The sequence below is a fragment of the Lampris incognitus genome, chromosome 14 (assembly GCF_029633865.1).
Source record: "Lampris incognitus isolate fLamInc1 chromosome 14, fLamInc1.hap2, whole genome shotgun sequence".
Taxonomy (NCBI): Eukaryota; Metazoa; Chordata; class Actinopteri; order Lampriformes; family Lampridae; genus Lampris; species Lampris incognitus.
In genome coordinates this window covers 43,881,228-43,908,594 of record NC_079224.1, presented here as the reverse complement: position 1 = coordinate 43,908,594, position 27,367 = coordinate 43,881,228, and the positions used below count along the sequence as shown (strand labels likewise).

General features: G+C 46.5%; 1 protein-coding gene across 2 annotated transcripts in view; it reads right to left on the bottom strand.

Moving 5' to 3' along the window:
• Positions 1 to 15,494: 15,494 nt before the first annotated feature.
• LOC130123478 (disco-interacting protein 2 homolog C) overlaps positions 15,495 to 27,367 on the bottom strand; it is a 191,010-nt gene continuing 179,137 nt past the window's right edge. Inside the window, exons 32-36 of one of the 2 annotated variants that reach the window (XM_056292647.1) lie at positions 27,221 to 27,278; positions 20,114 to 20,188; positions 17,946 to 18,120; positions 16,160 to 16,283; positions 15,495 to 15,779 (exon numbers count right to left, since the gene is read on the bottom strand). In XM_056292647.1, the coding sequence (XP_056148622.1) occupies positions 15,527 to 15,779; positions 16,160 to 16,283; positions 17,946 to 18,120; positions 20,114 to 20,188; positions 27,221 to 27,278 (685 nt within the window). In that variant the 3' untranslated portion in view covers positions 15,495 to 15,526. The remainder of the gene's footprint in view (positions 15,780 to 16,159; positions 16,284 to 17,945; positions 18,121 to 20,113; positions 20,189 to 27,220; positions 27,279 to 27,367) is intronic. The other variant, XM_056292649.1, reaches the window with a different exon arrangement.

The following is a 27,367-nucleotide window of genomic DNA, read 5'->3' as shown; positions in this document are numbered from 1 at the left end:
ATAGCACAGCATGTTTACCAACATATAGCACAGCATCAGTAAGTAAACAAGTGACAGTGTTTCTGTCCTGGTGCTGTTTCACGGTATGCAGCATGTATGTATTTTATCTATGTATGTATGTATAATGTATGTATGTATGTATGTATGTAGGCTTGTGTGTGTGTGTGTATGTATGTATACAGTATGTATGTATGTGTTTATGTATGTATGTATGTATGCAGTATTTATTTTTATTTGTATGTATGCAGTGTGTACGTATGTATGTATGTATGTATGTATGCTTGTGTTTATGTATGCAGTATGTATGCATGTTTGTATGCTTGTATGTATGTATAATAATAATCATTACATTTATATAGCGCTTTTCTAGACACCCAAAGTGCTTCACTCTGAAGGGGGTAACTCACTTCAACCACCACCAATGTGCAGCACCACCTGGGTGATGCACGACAGCCATTTTGCACCAGAACGCTCACCACACATCAGCGTGAGGTGGACAGGGAGGAATCATGGAGCCAATTACATGTGGGGATGACTAGGTGGCCAGATGGAGACAGCCAGGCTGGGAATTTTGTCAGGACACCGGGGAACCCCCTACTCTTTGTGATAAGTGCCATGGGATCTTTAACGGCCACAGTGAGTCAGGATCTCGGTTTAACGTCTCATCCGAAGGACGGCGTCTCCCGCAGCAGCACAGTGTCCCTGTCACTGCATAGGACACTGGGATTTGATATTTATTGTTGTTATTAGGACCAGGGAGAAGACTGCCTCCTACTGGCCCACCAACACCACTTCCGGCAGCAACTCAGTTTTTCCGGGAGGTCTTCCATCCAAGTACTAGCCAAGCCCACACCTGCTTAGCTTTTTAAAATTTTCATTATTATTATTGTTATTGTTGATGTTGTTATTATTATACCAAATATATATTTTTTTAATTTGTGGTTTTTTTTGCTTAGCTTTTTTTTTTTAGTACGAACGTATGTATGTATGTATGGTGTAGCCCAGTCTAAAAAATGTTACATTTTAGACAAATATGTTAATGAATAGATGTATGAATAATCTGAAATGTTTGATTAAAAACGCGGTGGGTGGATGGAATTGTGTCGGCGAAGTTTCTCTAAATTCAAGTAGTTTGTTCGCTGTACACACAAGAGCAGCGCGGTCAGCTCACAACCTAGCCCTACAGGGGGCCAGGGTGTCCATCTTGAAATTGTGTTAATTGCCTTGGTTACCGACGTGTCAGCCAATCGGAGAGGTCGAGGGGCGGGATCTAAAGGCAGCCCCGTAGAGTAAAGCCAGGGGCCGGTCAGACGACAAACCGGCTAGCTGCGAGCGAACTGCGGACGCTGCCGGTGAGTATTTATGTTCACCGCGTCGGTGGACGCGGTTTTACCGACGGGTAACGGACATGTTGCGCCCCGCTGAAGGTAAAGAAATACCTCCGGGGATGTGTTCTCACTATCGCTCCACCGCGACGGAGTGCGTAAAAGACTGACTAGCTTAGCGCGCTAGTTACATTAGCATGTTTCACTGAGGTGGCGGCTAATGTTACTGTTTTGCTAGTGTGTTAATGTTAACCAAACTTATGTAAACTACTAATAAGACCCGTTAGCCCCTAGCTAACGGGTCTGACCCTTTAGCCGAGCGGTTAGCGATGTCGCCTTGTGGTGCAGTACACCCCGTATCGAATCTCGCACCGGGCAAGAAAATAACCGGTTACATTGGTGGCAGCGGTGGGATCCGGAAGTGTGCGGATCCTCAGAAGTCTCTTCGGAGCGCGGGAAGAACAAAGCGCGAGGGCGCGCTTCCGGGGAGGGTGACGACTGTAAACTACTAATAAGGCACGTTAGCCCCCTAGCTAACGGGTCTGACCCTTTAGCCGAGCGGTTAGTGATGTCGCCTTGTGGTGCAGTACACCCCGTATCGGATCCCGCACCGGGCAAGTAAATAACCGGTTACATTTAGCACAAAAAGTAAGGAAACGTGTGTTTGGTGGATTATTTCTTTGTTGTAACAATGCTTCTTGGCAAGAAATCTCACACCTTTGGACAGCCTGTTTATTTGCCTTTTAAATGGCGCCACATGTGTAAGGAAGATGCATTTGTGGGATGAGCAGCAGGGCTGAGTATGTGGGTGGCGCCCATGAAAAATGTGCCAAATCTTCTCTGCCAATGCCAAACAGCTTATTTTGCTGCTGCTGCTGTTGACTCTTGTTTTGAGCTTCTGGTACCCCAGGTGCTGCCAACGTCTGCAACACTACAATCACAATACGTACGTGTCAGAGCAGAGGACACGTTTTTGCGAGAGCGAAATACGTGTATATGGACACGTATTAGTTGCCACTGGAGCCGCAATCCCGTCTTCTGGCCACTGGGGGCGCAATCCTGTCTTCTAGGTCTCGGCAGAGCTGTATATCGGTCGGGATTCACCACAATTTCTCCACCACACAAGGTAATGTTACATCTAATGCATATTTAAGTAAAATGTTAATTTAGACATCCTTTTTATAGAATTGGCTGTTGCCCCATAGCGAGATTTGCGCACCGTTTTACCGGATTACAAACTCCTCATTACCAGACTCCGATTGTTTTTCGGCTAACGTTACTCTTCCAGCCAGCCAAATTGAACAGGCGTGAATTCTTTCTCTATGGGTTGCGGAGTTTCCTAAATTGTGAACACCATACATATAACGTTAGTTCAATAACGTGGTACATATCTGCTTCAAAAAATAATTTGAAGATAGCAAATTTAGCTACGACTCACATATGAAGAACATTCGCATCGCTCCGCCATCTTTGTTCAATATTTTTGACATTCTATTGCGTCATGACCATGGTCATGACAGACCTAGTGGGCTACAGGGCGCCCCTAGCGGCATCTGTGAGATACGTGTCAATGAACACGTATAAGTGACTTGCAGAAGCCTGTCCATAGACACGTAAAGAGGAGGCGACCGGTCTGTGACAACCAGCTGCCTGATATACGATTTACTGCCAAGAAGCATTGTTACAACAAAGACATAGTCTACCAAACACACACATTTCCTTACTTTGTGTGCTAAGCTTAGTTTAAAGCTCAAATGAACTCGGCATGAGACGTAAAGGAGCGTTGGGGGGAGTAAAGTGCCCGAAAGAGAAACTGTCATGTACACTCGTTAGACTAGGAGGACCAGGAAACACTGCTTGGACCTTACAGACGAGTAGACGCCCGTATCCTTTCATCTGGACTGTTGGCGCCACCCGTCCTGTAACTCCGCCCATCGTTCCCCTCGTCGTGCGTCGCCCAGTTCCTCGTCCGTGTTTCCAACGCGGGGGGTTGTGGGTAACAACTGAGCAACACGTGCTGTGTTGTTTGGTAGCTTGCGCTAGAAAGTGAAGCGGCCTTTGGTTTGAGGTCACTACGCTGCCAAGCGACGGCTCAGGCCTGCGTCGTTTTTTGTTTTTGTTTGGTTGTGTTAAAAGTTGTTAAAATGTTAATTTGGGTGTCAGTTAGTTTCATAACAGACATACTAACACATTGTAACCGGTTATTTTCTTGCCCGGTGCGGGATTCGATACGATGTGTACTGCACACAAGGCGACGTCACTAACCGCTCGGCTGAAGAGTCAGTAGTTTACAGTCGTCACCCTCCCCGGAAGCGCGCCCTCGCGCTTTGTTCTTCCCGCACTCCGAAGAGACTTCTGAGGATCTGCACACTTCCAGATCCCACCGCTGCCACCAATGCAACCGAGGGTTTGTAGATGTCGCCTATACGGTATGAAACTATAAAATAACAAATACGGAGGTTCCACTTTCACACGAGAACCACTTTATTTGGATTCTTCCCCCAACTGAACTCCACAGCAACAACGCTGCATACAGCATTTCCGCTCTCTCTTCAGCCTTCAAAATAAGAGCTCAAGGCATATACTGTGGCAACAGCTTATAACAGGAACTTAAAATCACTAACACTAGTCCAGAAAAATAGGTTACATTATGTAATGCATTAATATCTCAATCGCGTATTTATCTTGACAGAATATAGAGTTTAAAACCCGCGGCGGTCAAAATAACCCGTCTACGGTCGTTCTAGTAGTTTTTAAGTTGCGGCCATTGTTTGGGACTGTTTCAATATTTATTTTCAGTTTCTTTTCTTTTTTTTTTACATTTCACGTTTTATAGGCCTTGTTACGTTTGTTAGATTGGCAATATGTGTTTTGTTCTAGGGGCTAACGTGTCTTATTAGTAGTTTACATTAATATCTTCAATTATGCTATTGTGGAGCTAGAAAACAACGAGACAGGAGACGTGAGAGTAGACGTAGTCGAGGTAGTTTACTAGCTCCAACTTAGCATGTCATACATTCGACAACGACACTGAACTGAACTCTCAACCGGAAGCGGAAGTGCATTATCTGACCCCTCGCCTCTTCCCTTAAAGGTACACCGTCCTCTTAGGTGAATGTCTCTCGTTATATAGATGTGGGTCACCACACTATTCAAGTTCGACCATGTCTCCTCTGAAGTTAAAATTGTTTAAGAATAGTATTGTAGTTGTTAAAATGTTAATTTTAGTGTCTGTTAGTTTCATAACAGACCCACTAACATATGCAATGCATTAATATCTCAGTCGGGTATTTATCTTGACAGAATATAGAGTTTAAAAACCGGCGGTTATTTTGGCCGCCCATGGTCGTTTTAGGTAGGAGTGAAATCCCGGTCGTTCTTTAAAGGACACTGTTTTATTTTGGTTGCAGAGTGAGTGTGTGCGTGAGTGTGAGTGTGGGCCCTTTTAGCGAGGAGCTTTTCAATTGGTGAAATAAGATAGAAAGGGGTCATAACTTCTGAGAAAGGTTTCAAGCAGGGGTGGGCAATCTTATCCAGAAAGGCCCAGTGTGGGTGAAGGTTTTTGTTCCAAACAAGCAGTTACACACCTGTTCCCACTAATCAACCAGTAGGGTCTTTGCTGAGGAACTTGATTAGGAGACACAGGTGTGTAACTACCCCCCCCCAAAAAAAAGGGGGAACATATTTTTTTGGTAAAAAGATGCCATGTAGCAGGGCTCCAGATGGCGACTAAAATGGTCGCCAACGTGACTGACTTTAATTTTAGGACCATTTTTACCCCTGCGAGTTGCCAGTGGCCACCATTACCCACAAGCAAAAAAAAAAAAAAAAATGGCCATACGTTTTGTTTATGTACTGAACTCTCATCTCGCGCATGCGTCTACCGGACATATTGTGTGAACTCCTGCACGGTTTCCAATACATAAAGTTCTCTGCACTCCTGTGGTGGTTGAAGCGTCGGTTGTACAGATGAACAGGAACAGTAGTTGAAGATAGTTTTGTTTTTTTTGGGGGGGGGGGGTTCTCCCCAATTGTATCCAGCCAATTACCCCACTCTTCCGAGCTGTCCCGGTCGTGTCTACTTATTCGTGTACGTTACGCTATCCCCCTCCTTCGGGAAACGCTTCCGATGGCCTCACGGTCTCACCATCCCACTTCTGTCACCAATGTAGCGTATCCGGGGGGCAACCGCAGGAACCGCCGCAGCCGGGACGCGAACCCGTATCTCCCGCACCGCGGGAGACATCGCTAACCGCTCGACTAAAGGGTCCGACCCGTTAGCCAAGGGCTACCGAGCCTATTCATCAGTGATCGTTACAGTAATGTATTTAACATATAATATTTAAAACTTTCTTTTTTTAAAGGCTCAAAATATGGGTCTGTGTTACTCCAGTCTTCACAACCATTAGAGATGTGAACAAACATCAGAAACAGCATCAGAAAACATTAGAAACTCCGATTTAGTTGTTGTTTAGTGTTAGTCCTTAAGGCTGTGATGAGCTGCTGCGGAAGCCTTTCTGGCCCTGAGCTGGCAGGGAAATCCGTTCTCAGAGCTGATGTTGTTGCCTCACCTCCTCGGGCACCCCATCCCCAGTCAATGACTTCAACACATTGTGGATCGTGCTCTCTGCTGCCATGGGAAGTTGAGAACCCACAGCCAACATCTCCTCGTCCCCTTTTCTCCCCAGCCACATTAACAGTTGAGGATTCCATAATCACGAACATCCATTTCTTCTATGCAGCTACACACTGTTTCCCTGGAGTCACGGTTCTGGATAAGCTCCCGGGGCTGCTGCGCTCAGTCCCGTCCTCCACCAATTGAGTGATTGTTCATGTGGGGACAAACAATGCAGCTCGTCAGCAGTCTGAACTGACCAAAAGAGATTTTAACGACCTCTTTAGCTTTTTAATTTAAGTACTTGTGGAAAGTCTGTTATTTTCGGTCCTATTCCCACACTGGCCTATGGAGCAGGGCGTTTCAGCAGAATCCTCAGCCTCCACACTTGGTTCCAGTCTGCCTGCAGAGCTGACAATATAGGTTTTATTGACAATTTTAATGTTTTGGGATGGTTTCTCCCTCTTCAAGACACACAGGGTCCACCCCAACAGGCTGGGTAGCCGAATGCTAGCAATCAACCTGCAACACGCCGTACAGTCCTCTCCACGTGACTGACTGTCTACATCCCACACTCCCTTCCCAGAACCTCCATTTCTGCTAGCTCCCCCCACTGGCCTCATCTGTCATTAACCCTCTTACCGGGGAGTTTTCCCCATACAGGGTATTATTGGGCACAGGGCCTCTCGTCCATATGACATAGTATCTAATGGTAGAAACAATAAAAACCTAGTATTTGGAGAAAATATCTGCTATTTACATCCTATTTGCTGTACTCCCGTTTCTTTCCCTTCTGCTTTGACGCCAAACAATTTTGGCCTCTTGAATGTGAGATCTCTTGGTTATGACTCCTTTATCACTAATGATTTTATTATTTCTAATAATCTGGATTTTTTTATGATTACTGAGAGGGGACACTGTTCCCCTGTTTGAGGCTAGGCCCCCTGATTTTACATATTTTCATATTCCCAGGCCCTCTGGAAGAAGGGATGCTCTAGCTGTTTTTTATAAGTTAGGTCTTTAATGCTGCCCTGTTACTTTTGGTAATTTTATCTCCTTTGAGGTTTTATGTTAATCACTGGACCTCCCCCTCTGCATCTTAATTCATAGGCCCCCGAATTCAGTTCGTTTTATTTCTGATTTTTCTGAGCTTCTATCCATTGTCATGCCTAAATATGACAGGGTGCTTATTTTTGGTGATTTTAATATTCATGTATGTTGTCCTACCCATTCCCCCGCTTCACATTTTTTAGATCATATAGACTCTAATAACCTCATTCAGTCTGTTAAAGGGGCCACACATTCCAAAGGTCACATTTTAGACCTTGTAATCTCATCTGGTTTCTCTCTCAAGTGTCTTAATCTGGTGGCTATGCCTGTATCTGACCATAAAGCTGTTGTTTTTAACGTTCCACTACAGCTCTCTATTCCTAGTTTCTATCCTACAACACGTCTGTGAATGTTCTCATTCATCCAGGTCATGGTTATCCAAAGGAGTTGAATCAAGTCCAGTTGCATTTGATTCAACTCCTTTGGATATCCTATAACACATTCTTCCGTTCTCAACACTGATTCTGTAGTTAAATTCTGTGAGGCTTTTAATTCATCATCCTTTAATTACACTTTACCCCCTCAGTCCCCATGCACTGTTAAATTCATTCAATGATTAGTGCCTATCCATCCTCGACCAAATTGCACTGGTTAAAACTAGGAAATAAAAATCAAAGAACCTTCCCTGGTGGAACGATCACACACGTGCCCTAGAAGACTATGTAGAAAATCTGGACAATGGAAAGTGAACAAGTCCGAAATGGCACATAACGCCCTTAAAAACCAAATGTTAATTTTCCAGAAAGCAGTTAAGGATGCGAGATTGGCTTACTTCTCAGAACGATATCTAGAAATAACCACAATCCTAAAGTTTTCTTTAGGGTGATTGATTTTTATTACTGGTCCTGCCACTTCTTTTTCTGAACCTGATGTTGAGTTGTCCGAAAAATTGCGTGCTCATTTTGTAAATAAGGCGGAGAATATCAGGCCCCAAGTCCAGCCTGACCCTTGCATTCTTTCCCTCCCCCATGTTAATTCTGCCTCTTTTACAATCCCCAATTCCACTGAAGTTGGGACGTTGTGTAAAACGTAAATAAAAACAGAATACAATGATTTGCAAATCCTTTTCGACCTATATTCAATTGAATACACTACAAAGACAAGATATTTAATGTTCAAACTGATAAAACTTTGTTTTTTGCAAATATTCACGCATTTTGAATTTGATGCCTGTAACACGTTTCAAAAAAGCTGGGACAGGGGCATGTTTACCACTGTGTTACATCACCTTTCCTTTTAACGACCCTCAATAAGCGTTTGGGAATTGAGGACACTAATTGTTGAAGCTTTGTAGGTGGAATTCTTTCCCATTCTTGGTTGATGTACGACTTGAGTTGCTCAAGAGTCCAGGGTCCCCCATGTCGTATTTTGCGCTTCATAATGCGCCACACATGTTAAATGGGAGACAGGTCTGGACTGCAGGCAGGCCAGTCCAGTACCCGCACTCTTTTACTACGAAGCCACGCTGTTGTAACATGTGCAGAATGTGGCTTGGTATTGTCTTGCTGAAATAAGCAGGGACGTCCCTGAAAAAGACGTCTCTTGGATGGCAGCATAGTATGTTGCTCCAAAACCTGTATGTACCTTTCAGCATTAATGGTGCCTTCACAGATGTGCAAGTTACCCATGATGCCATGGGCACTAACACCCCCCCCCCATACCATCACAGATGCTGGCTTTTGGACTCTGGGCTGATAACAATCTGGATGGTCGTTTTCCTCTTTAGCCCGGATGACACGACGTCCATGATTTCCAAAAACAATGTGAAATGTGGACTCGTCAGACCACAGCACACTTTTCCACTTTGCGTCAGTCCATCTCAGATAAGCTCGGGCCCAGAGAAGCCGGCGGCGTTTCTGGGTGGTGTTGATATCTGGCTTTGGCTTTGCATGGTAGAGTTTTAACTTGCACTTGTAGATGTAGCGACGAACTGTGTTAACTGACGATGGTTTTCCCAAGTGTTCCTGAGCCCACGTGGTAATATCCTTTACAGAATGATGTCGGTTTTTAATGCAGTGCCGCCTGAGGGGTCGAAGGTCACGGGCAGTGTTGGTTTTCGGCCCTGCCGCACATGTGCAGAGATTTCTCCGGATTCTCTGGATCTTGTGATGATATTATGGACTGTAGATGGTGAAATCCCTAAATTCCTTGCAATTGTACATTGAGAAACGTTCTTAAACTGTTGGACTATTTGCTCACACAGTTGTTCACAAAGTGGTGAACCTCGCCCCATCCTGGCTTGTGAACGATTGAGCCTTTCGGGGATGCTCCTTTTATACCCAATCATGACACTCACCTGTTTCCAATTAACCTGTTCACCTGTGGAATGTTCCAAACAGGTGTTTTTTGAGCATTCCTCATCTTTCCCAGTCTTTTGTTGCCCCTGTCCCAGCTTTGTTGCCACTGTTCACACATTGCTAAAGAAACCTAATTTGGATCCCCTGTCCTCGAGTAACTACAGGCCAATCTCCAAATTATTTTTTTATCTAAGGTTCTGGAGAAAGTAATTTCATCTTAGCTGATATCTTCTGTGACTACTAATAGCGTTTTTAACAGTTTCTAGTCTGGTTTTAGATGTTTGTCTTTCAGTTTTTCAATGAGTTGTTCTTCAAGGTCATTTGAGAGGTTGCATACACGTCTTGTGACTGTATCATTGGACAAAGGGACAACCTTCAGTTTTGCAGCGCTTGTCTCATCAAACATAGTTGACACCATATCTAAAGCCGCGGGAAGTATGAGCTCCTCTGCTATTGTGTGTGGTTTCTTGCACTGGGCAATTCTGTGTGCGACTTTGTGTGATGCCATTAGTGCTTTGTTGTTCACTGATGCAGCTTTTACAAAGCAGTGTTCCTGCTGACGGTATGCACCAAGTGTTCTCTGAAAGAACTCCAGTGGCTTATTGACATGACTGGGGTGTAGTGTCTCCAAGTGTCTTCGTAATTTGTTTGGTCTCATACTATCAGCTGCTGCCAGAGTTTTCAGACATAAAATACACACTGGTCTCTCCTCATCTCCCACCACATTCACTGTGAACCCAAGAGCAAGACAGGCTTCGTCATATTTTCTTAACTTGGCTTTTGGTTGATTACCATCAGTTAAGCACTTTGTCTTGTTGGTCTCAGAAGCATCGCCTGTCTTTATTTTTGTCCCTGTCAAATATCTCTCCATCCTGTGAACCTACAGACTCTCTGTCTCATGAAAGCAGGTTTTGTTGGTTGTTGCACCGTGAAAAAGATTCCGACGTGAAAACAGGAGTTCCGCACTACATTTCCCCCCCCCCATCATGCTTCTGGGGGGGCACGCCACACACATTGAGAAACGCTGCGCTAGGGTTTCCACTCCAGCTAGTGTAGCAGTCTATTCCGTTGCTGCCCAACACGGGGATCGGCGGTTCGAATCCCTGTGTTACCTCCGGCTTGGTCGGGCGTCACTACAGACACAATTGGCCGTGTCTGTGGGTGGGAAGCCAGATGTGGGTATGTGTCCTGGTCACTGCACTAGCACCTCCTCTGTTCAGTCAGGGTGCCTGCTCTGGGGGGAGGGGGAACTGGGGGGAATAGTGTGAACCTCCAATGCGCTACATCCCCCTGGTGAAGCTCCTCACTGTCAGGTGAAAAGAAGTGGCTGGTGACTCCACATGTATTGGAGGAGGCGTGTGGTAGTCTGCAGCCCTCCCTGGATCGGCAGAGGGGGGGTGGAGCAGCGACTGGGACGGCTCGGAAGAGTGGGGTAATTGGCCAGAATCCGGATACAATTAGGAAGAAAAAAGGGGGAAAATAAAAATAAAAAAAAAGAAGAAAGAAAAACGCTGCGCATATAAATGTAATTATTCTTATTAATACAAGGAAGACCTGGCAGCTTCTGATCCTCTGATTTGTGTTCTGGCAGCAGGGCGACCCTTTGATTTACATTTGCTTTAAGGAGTGTACCTTTAAAAAAAAGCTGCAGTCACGACACAAGGTTGTCGGTTGAGAGTGCTGGTACGAGGACTAAGAGAGGTTTCCTTTTCCTTGGTGCCATTCACTTGTTAAATGGTAGGTAGTATTTTACTGCTGTCTGGAGATGTAGTTCCACAGACTGCATACTTGATTTCTGCACGTTGACCTTGATGCTGAATGAACTCCTTTAAATCTCTTTCCCCACTCTGTCCTGTTTGTTGTTGTCCGTCAGTGCTTTTGTGTTTTATGTGTTTTTGTATATCCTGGCTGCAAATCAATTTCGCTGTAAGGGACAATCGATACTTTGAACCCTTTGTGGGTGCTTTGAGAATTACGTGGTTTCTTTTTGTTATATTTGTGCAGATTTAGCAGCCGCCAAAGCCGAGCAATCCTTTAGTGAATTTGCCAGCGAGTGTTTTGTCGAGCATGATTATCATGGGTGCTTTAACTGTGCGCTCTCCCCCGTGCTTCCCGATACTCAGCCAGCCAATTGTGTAACTTCAGTGGTCACCTGATGCAGCGGCCCAATCATGTCAGACTGACCACTGTCATGCTAACGTGGTCGCTCAGTCAGGGCTGGCCCGCTGGCCCGCCGGCCGGTTCTGTCAAAAAAGCTGATGTCTCTTCTGTTACACAAACTTATACAACTTGAGCTTTACGTTGAGATCACGGCATCCATACGTCCGCGTTCTCACTGATCAAGCTGAGTTCGATCACCATTTTCAAATCGATCCAACTTTGGAGAGCGTTTTTGAAAAGAGCTTCGTTTTTGGTTGAACACACCGGCTTAACACGGACGGAAAGCCCAAACAAAGAGAAAAAGATGCGTTTTTGAATTCAACCGTTTTAGTGTGGACCTGCGCGGCACGGTGGCACAGGGGTTAGCGCGGTCGCCTCGCAGCAAGAAGGTCCTGGGTTCGAGCCCCAAAGTAGTCCAACCTTGGGGGTTTGTCCAGGATTGTCCTCTGTGTGGAGTTTGCATGATCTCCCCGTGTCTGTGTGGGTTTCCTCAGGGGACTCCGGTTTCCTCCCACAGTCCAAAGACATGTAGGTCAGGTGAATCAGCTGTACTAAATTGTCCCTAGGTGTTAATGTGTGTGATGGACTGGCGGCCTGCCCAGGGTGTCTCCCTGGCTGCCGCCCAATGACTGCTGGGATAGGCTCCAGCATCCCCCGACCCTGAGAGCAGGATAAGCGGTTCGGATAATGGATGGTTGGATTTGATTTAGGTGTTAAGGAGCAGCTGGGACAGGAAGGAAGTAACCTATAAGAAAACATGTTTGAACATTGTTCAAGTATATTTCATACATATTTAATTTAACAGGTTCCCCAAGCACTGTGAAATAAACTGCCATGTCATTTTCATATTGTCAAAATGATTGAAATGTTTATTTAATTGAAAGACTTATGCCAAACTCAGATAAGACATTTTTTAAATCCTTTTAAAAAAAATGTCCAGGGACACATTTTGCCGATAACAGAAAAGAGAGAAACGGCGAAGAAAGTGCTTCTTTAAAAATCACATGTTGAATGGAAACATTCTCAGCCAAGAGGCGTCGACCTCTGACCTCAGTCTCGAGAGAGGTCCGGGGTCTTGTCGGCTCCGGCCTTCATCACCACAGTACTTTGATTAAAGGGTCTCTTGGAAAAGGTCTTTAACACAGTCTTTATTCCTACATGACATCACTGGACGAGCTCTGATTTACCTCCATGTAAAAAATACCAACGACTTAACTTTCATATTTACAATCCCAACACCTGCTGCCTGTCTGCAGGGCAAACACACAAACAGCTCACCCTCCCTGACCGGAGTGTGTGTGTGTGTGTGTGTGTGTGTGTGTGTGTGTGTGTGTGTGTGTTACAGTCCAAAATTGATTTTGATCCATGTAAAGTTGATACGCATACAGTTTGAAATGAGGAGTTTCATTCCAGCACAAGACGTCGCTGCCATTTTGATGAAGAGGGCTGCTTACATTTAAGAACTCGGTATGATTTTTCTTTTTTTGGGATTTTTTTCCCCTTTTTTCTTCCCAGCTGTATCCGGCCAATTACCCCCACTCTTCTGATCGTCCCGGTCTCTGCTCCACCCCCTCTGCCGATCCACGGAGGGCTGCAGACTACCACGTGCCTCCCCCGATACATGTGGAGTCGCCAGCTGCTTCTTTTCACCTGACAGTGAGGAGTTTCACCAGGTTTCTGAACAGGCGCCCCGACCGACCAGAGGAGGCGCTAGTGCAGCGACCAGGACACATACCCACATCCGGCTTCCCTCCCGCAGACACGGCCCATTGTGTCTGTAGACGCCCGACCAAGCCGGAGGCAACACGGGGATTCAAACCGGAGATCCCCATGTTGGTAGGTAACAGAATCGACCGGTACGCTACCTGGAGGCCCAATCAGTATCATTTTTAAAGGGTTATACTGGCGCTGTTGCGTGTTTTAGCCCATTTTCTCCAGATGGTGTATATTTTACATTACTCCCAATCATGTTTCTTGAGCAAACTGCATATTTCTAGATATGCTGAATGTTTTTCTTTCTTCCGTTGGTTTCCATTCATCTGGGTGTTAACAGTATCAAAACGAAGTTAAGGTAACCCACTGCAGTGAACGTTTAGTCGACTTTATTTTCTGTCAGTTACACGATGGTTTTGGGACAATGCTGCTGAAAGCGTGGCTCGTTCGTAAAGGCTTTCGGGTGCTGCGTTCAAGTGCACCGGGAGATCCGAGTTCTAGGTTTGTTGCTGAACAGCATTATGAACTCAGATGCGGAAGATAAACAAATAAACACGATCAGGACAATGTGAATTGTATTGCTTCTTGCATTAAAAAAATATTTTCGGCAGATGACCATGAAATATCAGACATCCGGGGAACTGAAACGCACCACCCAGAAGACTTTTCACACCAGCCACACCTTCAACTACATCGTTCTGCCCTGACTTAACTGTGACCAAAAAACTATATCAGCGATATCGTTTTTTTAATTTATTTATTTGGATTCCCCCCCAGTTGTACTTGGTCAATTACCCCACTCTTCTGAGCCGTCCCGGTCACTGCTCCACCCCCTCTGCTGATCCGGGGAGGGCTGCAGACTACCACATGCCTCCTCCGTTACATGTGGAGTCGCCAGCCGCTTCTTTTCACCTGACAGGAGTTTAACCAGGGGGACGTAGCGCGTGGGAGGATCATGTTATCTCCCCCCCCCCCCCGAAAAGGCGCCCCCAACCGACCAGGACACATACACACATCTGGCTTCCCACCTGCAGACATGGCCAATTGTGTCTGCAAGGATGCGCGACCAAGCCGGAGGTAACACGGGGATTCGAACCGGCGATCCCTATGTTGGTAGGCAATGGCATAGACCACTACGCTACCTGAACACCCCATATCAGCAATATTCTGATAATCATTTATCCATCGTTATCTAACATGATTTAATGGCCATCGAAGAAAAGACTGCAGGTAACTGAAGTCCCATTTTTACTTTGTCATATTTGAGAAGACCGACTTTTCTAACAGTTCACAGAAAGCAGGCGAAAAGCTTCAAACATGCAGTTTTTTGAGTTCTTATTGTTGCGGTTAGGAATGAAACCCTTCAAATCTTTGCGCGGTGATCTGCTGTTTGAATACGGCTGAAGTTCAGCCAAACTCCATGCAAGCATCGACTGCCACGCCTCAACAGTCCCCATGTTTCATAGACCTATGTTCATATATTCCTACTTCCTCCACGTAGATGGTTGTGATACTATTTCACTCAAGACAATACAATGCTTTGTGTTTTTTTTTTCTTATATTAGCAAATATTCAAGAGGAAACCATTCTTGAACGTCTCCTTATATACTTTTAAAAGAGAAACAAAATAAATTAAATCAGTTTTTTGTACATACTTACAGGATATGAATCTATGTCGTGCTCTCCTTCAGTCCAGGCGAGACAGAATAATGCAACAAGGCTGCGGTTCGTTTTCTTATGAAACTAGCACACGGGTTCCCCCGGGACGGGGCGGTCGCTACACAAGAGAAATGTTAGCGGCTAACGACAACAGAAGGCTAACGTGAAACAAAGCGTAGTACCTCATCGTAACGCTGGAGGACTCTACACACCCCCGCAACAAAACACGTGTTGCACTTGGTAATGGTTATGAGAAAAACGGTAAACATAAAGGAGCGGTTTTGCCACAGTTTTTTTATGTAAATACTCTTATCAAAAAATACCGTAGCCTCTTCAGAAGAGATATGGAAAAACAAAACCCAACGTAAAAACACAAAACAAGCAACTTGCGCAGTATCCGACATTAAAATAATGGAGCAAGACACACTTATTCAGAAGCGGTTAGGATTGTCCGTTACTGCTTTCCGTACTCGTAATTGCCACTTGCCGCTAACAGCCACCGCTGCTGCCGAGAAGCCCGGGTGCGTTCGTTTTAAACCTCCCAACATTTTGCAAAACATACTTTGGACACCAGCGGTTCCTTCTAAGTCTCTCTCACTGATGCCATTGCATGTCCTGATATCCCCCCCCCCCCCCGGTAGGAGGCGCTACATGTTGTAGGCCACGTAGATGGGGTCCAGCTGGTCGGCCAGAAAGCCGTCGCGGAGGTGCATGCGCTGCTTCTCGCCGCGGGAGTTGATGGGGATGACGCTGACGTCCACCACCACCACCACCCCCACGATGAGGTAGTGCTCCTCCAGAACCACGTTGGTGACCAGAGGAACCAGATCCAATGCCTCCTGCTCCGAACCGTCCAGCTCCACCACCACCACCAGCAGGTTAGTCCAGGTGAAGACGGCGCTGCAGACAGAAAACAGGAGAGTTGTAATAAACACGTTTTCATGCCGTTACTTCTGGAAATAAACTGATTTGGACTTAAAACCAACGCCAGCAGCGTCCAACGGAGACCGTTCAAGGTCGCCTTTTAAAAACGACTCCTCCATGAATTTATGATTTCTATGCTTTTGCGCTTTTTACTAACCACCTTTTCAGAACCATTTACTCAGTCAGCTGCACACATGTATGTATCTTCACATCTCTACATTGTCTATTTTGTGTTTTATTCTTGTTGTGATTCATGTTATTGTTAGACTGTCTATGGCTGCTGTGATGGAGGAATTTATCTCGTCTTCCCTCTTGAAAGGTTCTGGTGGACTAGGACAGGTTTTAGAATTTCTCACCATTCTGTGATGCTCTTGTGTGTCCTGATGACTGACGTCTCGATGTCGATGGGGTGATACCTCATCCCCCGCAGCTCCATGGCTTCATCCAGAGCACCAACCACATACAGGGCGTCGTGTCGCTCTGCGTGTGCACACGTGGACATGAATTAATTTAAGTAATGGTGTTTCTCCTGGGTATTACATCATGGTGAACGCCGTCTTCCTTTCTCTCTCTCGTCCTTTAGTTCAGTGTCATTACGGAGTATTCCACCACCATTGTCATGTCTTGATGCATGCTCAGTAATCCAGGTAAGAAAATCAAAGAAGGTTGAATCAGTTCATCTGGATACAACTTTTTTTTTTTTTGTGGATCTTTCCAGCTTTTTTCTCCCCAACTGCATGCAGCCAATTACCCCACTCTTCCGAGCCATCCCAGTTGCTGCAACCAACGACCAGTTTCATCATCAAACATGGGTGTGCCCATTAACTAGAGTTACAATGGCCATGTGTGCACAGAGGATTGGGGAAGAGCTGCAATCACAGCATTGCAAGATGGTGACAGAAGTACTCTTAGCCCCCCCGGTTCAGGGATGGTCGTTCCCTCTTCACATAGATGGCCTCTTCAACTCCCTGTTAAAACCAGCGTTCCTCCCTACTAAGGATGTGCACATCCTCATCCTTGAAAGAGTGACCACTGGCCTGTAGATGGTGTAGACTGTGGAGTCCTGGCCTGACATGTTGGCTCTCCTGTGTTGTGCCATCCTCTTGGCCAGCGTCTGTTTAGTTTCCCCAATGTATAAGTCACGGCAATCCTCCTGGCACTTAACAGCGTACACTATATTGCTCTGTTTGTACCGGGGAACCCGATCCTTTTGGGGGGGGGAGACTTCTGATGCAGTGTGTTTTGGGTTTGAAAGCAACTGAGATGCGGTGTTTGGAAAATACACATCTCAGCTTTTCCAACACTCCTGCCACATACAGAATCACCACTGGTTTACACTGAGGCAGCTGTGGTCCTTCTCTCTTTGGTCGGATGGTGCACTGTTTGGGCGTCTTGCTGGCTTTGACAAACGCCCAATTGACTGCTGACTGCTCTGTCGGTGGGGTACAGTGTCCTGGTGACTCCTAGTTTGTGCTCCAGTGGATTATGAGAGTCAAACCTTAAGTACTGATCAGTATATGTAGGTTTGTGGTACAAACAGAGCAATATAGTGTACGCCGTTAAGTGCCAGGAGGATTGCAGCGACTTGTACATTGGGGAAACTAAACAGAGGGTGGCACAACACAGGAGAGCTAACATGTCAGGCCGGGACTCCACAGTAAACACCCATCTACAGGCCAGTCGTCAACTCTTTTTTTCCAAGGACGAGGATGTGCACATCCTTGATAGGCCCCCCTCGGTTCAGGGACGGTCGTTCCTCCCTAAGAGTACATCTGTCACCATCTTACAATGCTGTGATTGCAAACATTCCCTAACCCTCTGTGAATAGAACACATGGTCACACCCATATTTGCATATGAAACTGGTCATTGGTTTGGGTCGTTATGCCGCTGTGTTCGTTTATAAGGGTGGGATACCTGCAGTCAGTTGAGACTTAAGAGGCCATTTAGATAAGAGATGAAACGTATCTGTCAATAAAAGTTGTGTCCAGATGAACTGATTCAACCTTTGTTCATCTCTTTCTTTGGGGCTTAAAGTTCACAGCGTGATGCTAACAGGGCCATCAGTGCTATGTGACATTAGCATCGTGCCATATTTGATGCCTACGAGGGTCCATGAGATAGTGCCTTGTATTGTATTTACCACCACTGGCATCGGTGAGCTCGGTTCTGCGGAGGAAGCCCAGGTACCCGGTCCGAGCCCACACCGTCTGCGTGTCGCCAAAGCTGAGGCGGGAGCTGAAGTGGTCTGACTGCAGACCTTCGTCACCGTAGACGGTGAAGTAACCGCTGGCGTTGTGACCGCTGTGGACCCAGATCTACACAAAACAACATGAGACAATACACCGTGTATTACACCGCACTGGGTTTTACTCCATACTGAATGTATGACCAGGCACGTGGCACGATTCTGAAATATGGGGGAGAAAAGTGGCTCTTGTTTTACCAAAGTGTTGAACAGAACAAAACTAAAAGTAGAGGAGTGCCCTCAGTAGAGTGCAGATCTACACCAGGCATACATATCTCCTCTTTTCCCCGTGTTCAAACTTGGTGACAAACCCTTTTTTCGCCTACCAGGAGAAGGGAAATATACACACACACAGACACACACAGACACACAACACACACAGACAGAAAAACCAGTCTTCCCCCCTTTCTCCCCAGTTGTATCCGGCCAATTACCTCCTCTGCCGATCCGGGGAGGCATGTGGCATTGACTACAACATGCCTCCTCTGATACATGTGGAGTCGCCAGCCGCTGCTTTTCACCTGACAGTGAGGAGTTTCACCGGGGGGGGGGGTGTAGTGCGTAGGAGGATCACACTATTCCCTCCAGCCCCCCCCCGAACAGGCGCAGCGACCAGGACACACCCACATCCGGCTTCCCACCTGCAGACACAGCCAATCGTATCTGTAGGGACGCCCGACCAAGCCCGAGGTAACAGTGTTGGTAGGCAATGGACTAGACCGCCACGCCACCTGGACGCTCGCCATTACGAGACTTTTGCACAGCACACAAGTCGATCGAATGGGAAATTTGTGTTTAACGATCATAGTTGTCATGATATAAAATAAATAAAGGTGAGTGGCTGCTCTGCTGCTTGACTTCCATTCATAAAACCACGGTAAGAAAACATAGCTCAGCCATGGGACATGTTTTACTGCGGCGACTGAGATGATTTCCATCTCGGCTGTGATTAGTTCTACTCTTGACATTGTATTTTTATAGCAGAGTTTTAACACTGGCACTTCCGCGTGGTGAATAAGGTGAATTATTTTTGGTTCCTCCAGTGTTCCTCCGGTTCTCCTGTGCTGAGGTCAGCAGTGAATCATCTGCTGGCTTGTGAAATACGATCACCTTCTCATTTACTTTCAAGACTCATACCCGAATACCCATAATGTTTTGGTTTGACACTGTCGCTGCCCGATGTGAGTCATGCACGCGCACAGCTGACTCAGATCAGGCAGCGATGGAGGGCAGTGTTACTCAAGTGAGCTAGAGAGTGATGAGAACAAGCCCCCCCCCCTCTCTTTTCTCCCCAATTGTACCTGGCCAATCACACTGCTCCACCCCCTCTGCCGATCCGGGGAGGGCTGCAGACTACCACATGACATGCTTCCTCCGATACATATGGAGTCACTGGCCGCCTCTTTTCACCTGCTGGTGAGGAGTTTAGCCAGGGGTACGTAGTGTGTGGGAGGAACAGGCGCCCTGGCCGACCAGAGGAGACGCTAGTGTGGCAACCAGGACACATGACCACATCTGGCTTCCCACCCGCAGACACGGCCAACTGTCTAGGGACGCCCGACCAAGCTGGAGGTAACACGGATTTGATCCGGCGATTCCCGTGTTGGTAGGCAACGGAATAGACTGCTGCACTACCCGGACGCCCTGAACTAAAGCTTTTTAATCGCCACAACCACAAGAGTTCTTCATCAGTCATAACTGTGCACACATTTCTTTAGGCTGATAGATCCAGTAGTTTGCAAGATTAGCCACAGACAGACAGATAGACAGACAGACAGACAGACAGACAGACAGACAGACAGACAGACAGACAGACACACACCTCCCTCCCGGCTACTGCCAGACAGATAACAAATGGAGGGTATTAGGAAATGAAAATATTTAAGACTGCAGCCTCTAGTCATTCACCGTCCCTCATCCCTCACCATTACGCGTTATAAATGAGACAGCCACCGTGTGTCCACACGGTGGCTGTCTCATTTTGGGCAGATGGTCCTGTCATATTGTGTGTGATGCTTATCATGTCTTGTGTAAAGTGATTATGGAGGAGCACTCAGACAGACCTCTCCTAAATGCGACTCCCCCATCGGGCCCTTGGTCTCCGGGTTGGCGATGATGATTCGGACCCCAGGCAGAATCTGCGGATGAACCAAGCAGCAGATGGAAAGATGAAAATCTCCCAGAGAGCAGTTATCAGTCAACCCCACTTCCAGGCCTCCAGTTACACTGCTCTCTCTCTCTCTCTCCCTCAGTGATGTGCATACTCTCTCGCCCCTTCCATCTCTCTCTCTCCCTCAGTGATGTGCATACTCTCTCGCTTTCTCAGTGATGTACATACTCTCTCACCCCTTCCATCTCTCTCTCTCTCTCTGTGATGTACATACTCTCTCACCCCTTCCATCTCTCTCTCTCTCCCTCAGTGATGTGCATACTCTCTCGCTTTCTCAGTGATGTACATACTCTCTCACCCCTTCCATCTCTCTCTCTCTCTCTGTGATGTACATACTCTCTCACCCCTTTCATCTCTCTCTCCCCCCCTCAGTGATGTACATACTCTCTCGCCCCTTCCATCTCTCTCTCTCTCTCTCTCTGTGATGTACATACTCTCTCACCCCTTCCATCTCTCTCTCTCTCTCTCTCTCTCTCTCTGTGATGTACATACTCTCTCGCCCCTTCCATCTCTCTCTCTCTCTCTCTCTCCCTCTGATGTACATACTCGCTCACCCCTTCCATATCTATCTCTCTCTCTCTCTCTCTCTCTCTCTCTCTCTCTCCCTCTGATGTACATACTCTCTCACCCCTTCCATATCTATCTCTCTCTCTCTCTCTCTCTCTCTCTCTCCCTCTGATGTACATACTCTCTCACCCCTTCCATCTCCAAGTCTTTCTCTCTCTTGAACACATTATGGATGCACACGCACACATTTATAACCCTTCTATCCTGTTCTTTCCTTTCCTATTTATGTTTCAGACTCTCCATCAACCTCTGTCCTACTGTCTTTCTGACACTCACTCTTTGTCCGTTTCTTTATTTCTCTCACTCTTTAACTCAGTTCAACATTTGCTTTGTTGGAATGGTAAAAATTATACGTTTGTGTTGCCAAAGGGCAACTTAAATATTAGAAGTGTATGAAACAATAAGTGAAAAACAATAATCTGGTAAAATAACTAAAACATGTTAATCATAATAATATTAAAATAAATAATCACATTCGAAAAAAATAGTTAACTTTTTTCTATTCTATTACCTTGTTTGTGCTTTGTGTGTCTATATATATATATATATATATATATATATATAGACAGATGATGATGATTGCTTATGGCATGAAACAGGCTTGTACTGTCTCATAGAGAATTTACTTGACTAACTGGTTTATATATAAATACCCCTGTTGAAATGGCAGGTTTTTGTGATGAAGATAAATCATGTCAATACTAACCAATCACCTTTAAACTCATGTTAAGTAGTAGTTAGTAGACACCTGCCCTCAGTAACAGAAGAACGAAAGCCACTTTATTTGTCACTGTATTCTTACAACGAATGTGTTCTCTGCATGTGACCCATCCTGTTGTGTAGAAGCAGTGGGCAGCGGCAGCACCCAGGGACCAACTCCAGTCCTTCTTTCCATGGCCTTGCTCAGGGGCACAGGCAGGAGTATTAACCCTAACATGCATGTCTTTCTGATGGTGGGAGGAAACCCACGCAGACACGGGGAGAACATGCAAACTCCACACAGAAAGGACCTGGAATGGCCTGGGGTTCGAACCCAGGACCTTCTTGCTGTGAGGCCACAGTGCTAACCACTGGGCTACCGTGGTAAAGTGACTGTGATTAAGACCAACTAAAGTTCAGCTGCTCCTGTAGGATCTGATCCCCCCCCCCCTTTTCGTCACAATGGTTCTTGGCCAATCACCCCACTCTCCGAGCCGTCCCGGTCGCTGCTCCACCCCCTTTGCCGATCCGGGGAGGGCTACAGACTACCAAATGCCTCCTCCCATACATGTGGAGTCGCCAGCCGCTTCTTTTCACCTGACAGTGAGGAGTTTCACCAGGGGGACGTAGCGCGTGGGAGGATCCCACTATGATTTATATGAGGCGATTTTCCATAGGAAGAACTACACGAACTCCCAGGCTGGCATGAACTACAAGTGAGACTACCCCGTAGTCGGCCCTCTCGAGTGTCGTGTTTCCATAGCGATGTAGGAACCACCGGGCTCAATAGTTGACGTCAACATTTTGTGACAGCTTTCACAGCGACGTTATGTCGAGGTTGGTTGCTGGCTTATACAAATGGCGCTTGTTGAACACCGAAGTAGTAGGCTGGCTGCTTCCGACATTCAACCAATCAGTGTCAAGCCCCGCCCAGCAGGTTTTCAGGGCCGCTCAAATGTACCTACCCCAGAGCAGGGACTACAGACGTTCCCGTAGAAGTCCCAGTAAGCCTTCCGGTCAGGGGTAGTTCCTCTAGTGGAAACACCAGCAAAGCTGCCGGCCCCCTAAAAGGTTCAGGTAGTGCCGCTGGTGGAAGATGACCTCTAGTTTTCAGTTTTTTAGATAACAAAACCTGCCATTTTAACAGGGGTGTGTAGACTTTTTACATCCACTATATATATATATATGTGTGTGTATGTATGTATGTATATATTCTGTGAACATGTGAAGGTGTCTGTCTGTCTCTGTCAGTAGAGAGTCTATTTTGTCAAAGAAAATCAAGTTTGTGTGGCAGAAGCTGGTCTTCTTTTCCCACAATCCTCCCTGGCTTCAGCTCTTTCCCAAACACACACCCGGCGCACACTCTTCAATTATGGGATGCATTTCTACAGGAACCACAGCCTCGGATCAGTTTAAATCACACGGAGACAGTTGGCGCTCAGTCACTGAGTCAGTAGGACTGTCTGCTGTGGAAAATGACCACACCTCCAGGAACGAGTGGTTGTGTGTCTGAACTGTTATCGTTGTGTAAACCCACCGTGTGTGTTTCTGATGGTGTAACATAGTGTTTGTGGACAAAGAGGGTGGTGCTGCTCCCAGCAGGCCAGTAAAAAACCGCATGTGTTTGTGGGTGTGAAGAAACCAATTACAGAGGAGGTGTGCCTTGTTTTAGCCTTTCTCACACATATAAAGGGTAAAAGGGGTGGAGAAGGGGTGGAGGACAGTGCTGATGGATGACTGTCCCTTTAAAGAGTCGCTTCTCACTGCTTCATGTGGAGTCTCGTGGTTATAAATCAGCTCAGCATGAAGGCTTTTCCACCCAACATACAGAACATGCCCCTTCACCACAAAACCACCTCAACTGTTGCCGTCGGTAGTACCCCCAAAATACAGAACATGCCCCTTCCCCACAAAATCACCTGAACTGTTGCTGTCAGTAGTACCCCCAAAATACAGAACATGCCCCTTCCCTACAACACCACCTCAACTGTTGCTGTCGGTAGTACCCCCAAAATACAGAACATGCCCCTTCCCCACAAAACCACCTCAACTGTTAGTGTCGGTAGTACCCCAAAATACAGAACATGCCCCTTCCCCACAAAACCACCTCAACTGTTGCTGTCGGTAGTACCCCCAAAATACAGAACATGCCCCTTCCCCACAAAACCACCTCAACTGTTGCTGTCGGTAGTACCTCCAAAATACAGAACATGCTCCTTCCCTACAAAACCACCTCAACTGTTGCTGTCGGTAGTACCCCCAAAATACAGAACATTCTCCTTCCCTACAAAACCACCTCAACTGTTAGTCGGTAGTACCCCCAAAATACAGAACATGCCCCTTCCCCACAAAACCACCTCAACTGTTGCTGTCGGTAGTACCCCCAAAATACAGAACATGCCCCTTCCCCACAAAACCACCTCAACTGTTAGTCGGTAGTACCCTCAAAATACAGAACATGCCCCTTCCCCACAAAACCACCTCAACTGTTGCTGTCGGTAGTACCCCTAAAATACAGAACATGCTCCTTCCCTACAAAACCACCTCAACTGTTGCTGTCGGTAGTACCCCCAAAATACAGAACATGCCCCTTCCCCACAAAACCACCTCAACTGTTAGTGTCGGTAGTACCCCCAAAATACAGAACATGCCCCTTCCCCACAAAACCACCTCAACTGTTGCTGTCGGTAGTACCCCCAAAATACAGAACATGCTCCTTCCCTACAAAACCACCTCAACTGTTAGTCGGTAGTACCCCCAAAATACAGAACATGCCCCTTCCCCACAAAACCACCTCAACTGTTGCTGTCGGTAGTACCCCGAAAATACAGAACATGCCCCTTCCCTACAAAACCACCTCAACTGTTAGTCGGTAGTACCCCCAAAATACAGAACATGCCCCTTCCCCACAAAACCACCTCAACTGTTACTGTTGGTAGTACCCCCAAAATACAGAACATGCCCCTTCCCCACAAAACCACCTCAACTGTTGCTGTCGGTAGTACCCCCAAAATACAGAACATGCTCCTTCCCTACAAAACCACCTCAACTGTTAGTCGGTAGTACCCTCAAAATACAGAACATGCCCCTTCCCCACAAAACCACCTCAACTGTTAGTCGGTAGTACCCTCAAAATACAGAACATGCCCCTTCCCCACAAAACCACCTCAACTGTTACTGTCGGTAGTACCCCCAAAATACAGAACATGCCCCTTCCCCACAAAATTACCTCAACTGTTGCTGTCAGTAGTACCCCCAAAATACAGAACATGCTCCTTCCCTACAAAACCACCTCAACTGTTGCTGTCGGTAGTACCCCCAAAATACAGAACATGCCCCTTCCCCACAAAACCACCTCAACTGTTACTGTAGGTAGTACCCCCAAAATACAGAACATGCCCCTTCCCTACAAAACCACCTCAACTGTTACTGTTGGTAGTACCCCCAAAATACAGAACATGCCCCTTCCCTACAAAACCACCTCAACTGTTGCTGTCGGTAGTACCCCCAAAATACAGAACATGCCCCTTCCCCACAAAACCACCTCAACTGTTGCTGTCAGTAGTACCCCCAAAATACAGAACATGCTCCTTCCCTACAAAACCACCTCAACTGTTAGTCGGTAGTACCCCCAAAATACAGAACATGCTCCTTCCCTACAAAACCACCTCAACTGTTAGTCGGTAGTACCCCCAAAATACAGAACATGCCCCTTCCCCACAAAACCACCTCAACTGTTAGTCGGTAGTACCCCCAAAATACAGAACATGCCCCTTCCCTACAACACCATTACTGTCGGTAGTACCTCCAAAATACAGAACATGCCCCTTCCCCACAAAACCACCTCAACTGTTACTGTCGGTAGTACCCCCAAAATACAGAACATGCCCCTTCCCCACAAAACCACCTCAACTGTTAGTGTCAGTAGTACCCCTAAAATACAGAACATGCTCCTTCCCTACAAAACCACCTCAACTGTTGCTGTCGGTAGTACCCCCAAAATACAGAACATGCCCCTTCCCCACAAAACCACCTCAACTGTGTCGGTAGTACCCCCAAAATACAGAACATGCCCCTTCCCCACAAAACCACCTCAACTGTTGCTGTCGGTAGTACCCCCAAAATACAGAACATGCCCCTTCCCCACAAAACCACCTCAACTGTTAGTCAGTAGTACCCTCAAAATACAGAACATGCCCCTTCCCCACAAAACCACCTCAACTGTTACTGTCGGTAGTACCCCCAAAATACAGAACATGCCCCTTCCCCACAAAATTACCTCAACTGTTGCTGTCAGTAGTACCCCCAAAATACAGAACATGCCCCTTCCCTACAAAACCACCTCAACTGTTACTGTTGGTAGTACCCCCAAAATACAGAACATGCCCCTTCCCTACAAAACCACCTCAACTGTTGCTGTCGGTAGTACCCCCAAAATACAGAACATGCCCCTTCCCCACAAAACCACCTCAACTGTTGCTGTCAGTAGTACCCCCAAAATACAGAACATGCTCCTTCCCTACAAAACCACCTCAACTGTTAGTCGGTAGTACCCCCAAAATACAGAACATGCTCCTTCCCTACAAAACCACCTCAACTGTTAGTCGGTAGTACCCCCAAAATACAGAACATGCCCCTTCCCCACAAAACCACCTCAACTGTTACTGTTGGTAGTACCTCCAAAATACAGAACATGCCCCTTCCCCACAGAACCACCTCAACTGTTACTGTCGGTAGTACCCCCAAAATACAGAACATGCCCCTTCACCACAAAACCACCTCAACTGTTACTGTCGGTAGTACCTCCAAAATACAGAACATGCCCCTTCCCCACAAAATTACCTCAACTGTTGCTGTCAGTAGTACCCCCAAAATACAGAACATGCTCCTTCCCTACAAAACCACCTCAACTGTTAGTCGGTAGTACCCCCAAAATACAGAACATGCTCCTTCCCCACAAAACCACCTCAACTGTTAGTTGGTAGTACCCCCAAAATACAGAACATGCCCCTTCCCCACAAAACCACCTCAACTGTTACTGTTGGGAGTACCTCCAAAATACAGAACATGCCCCTTCCCCACAAAACCACCTCAACTGTTAGTCGGTAGTACCCCCAAAATACAGAACATGCCCCTTCCCTACAAAACCACCTCAACTGTTACTGTCGGTAGTACCCCCAAAATACAGAACATGCCCCTTCCCCACAAAACCACCTCAACTGTTACTGTTGGGAGTACCTCCAAAATACAGAACATGCCCCTTCTCTACAAAACCACCTCAACTGTTACTGTCGGTAGTACCCCCAAAATACAGAACATGCTCCTTCCCTACAAAACCACCTCAACTGTTACTGTTGGTAGTACCTCCAAAATACAGAACATGCCCCTTCCCCACAAAACCACCTCAACTGTTAGTCGGTAGTACCCCCAAAATACAGAACATGCCCCTTCCCCACAAAACCACCTCAACTGTTACTGTTGGTAGTACCCCCAAAATACAGAACATGCCCCTTCACCACAAAACCACCTCAATGCCACGAAAACCACGACAAACTGTCTCAAACACTGAGTGGGTTTCAGTGGTAATAAGAAGCCACGGCGTTTTAAGTTGTATTTTGAAACATGAACCTGTGTAACGTCGTTGGGGTTCTGTGGTTTATGAGAGCACCATACTGCCCCTGAACAGGGGCAAAAGGTGGGGTTATTAGAGACAATGTGCTGTTTCTCTCCTCACCTTTCCAGACTCCATCAGCGGAAGACTGTGTGGTGAACCTCGCTCCACCAGTCTGACCCTGTGAACCAAGAGTAAAAGAGGTCGACACAGTAAAAGGTCACGTCCATGAATCCAGATGCTTTTACAGACTTACATTTCTTTTGTTTT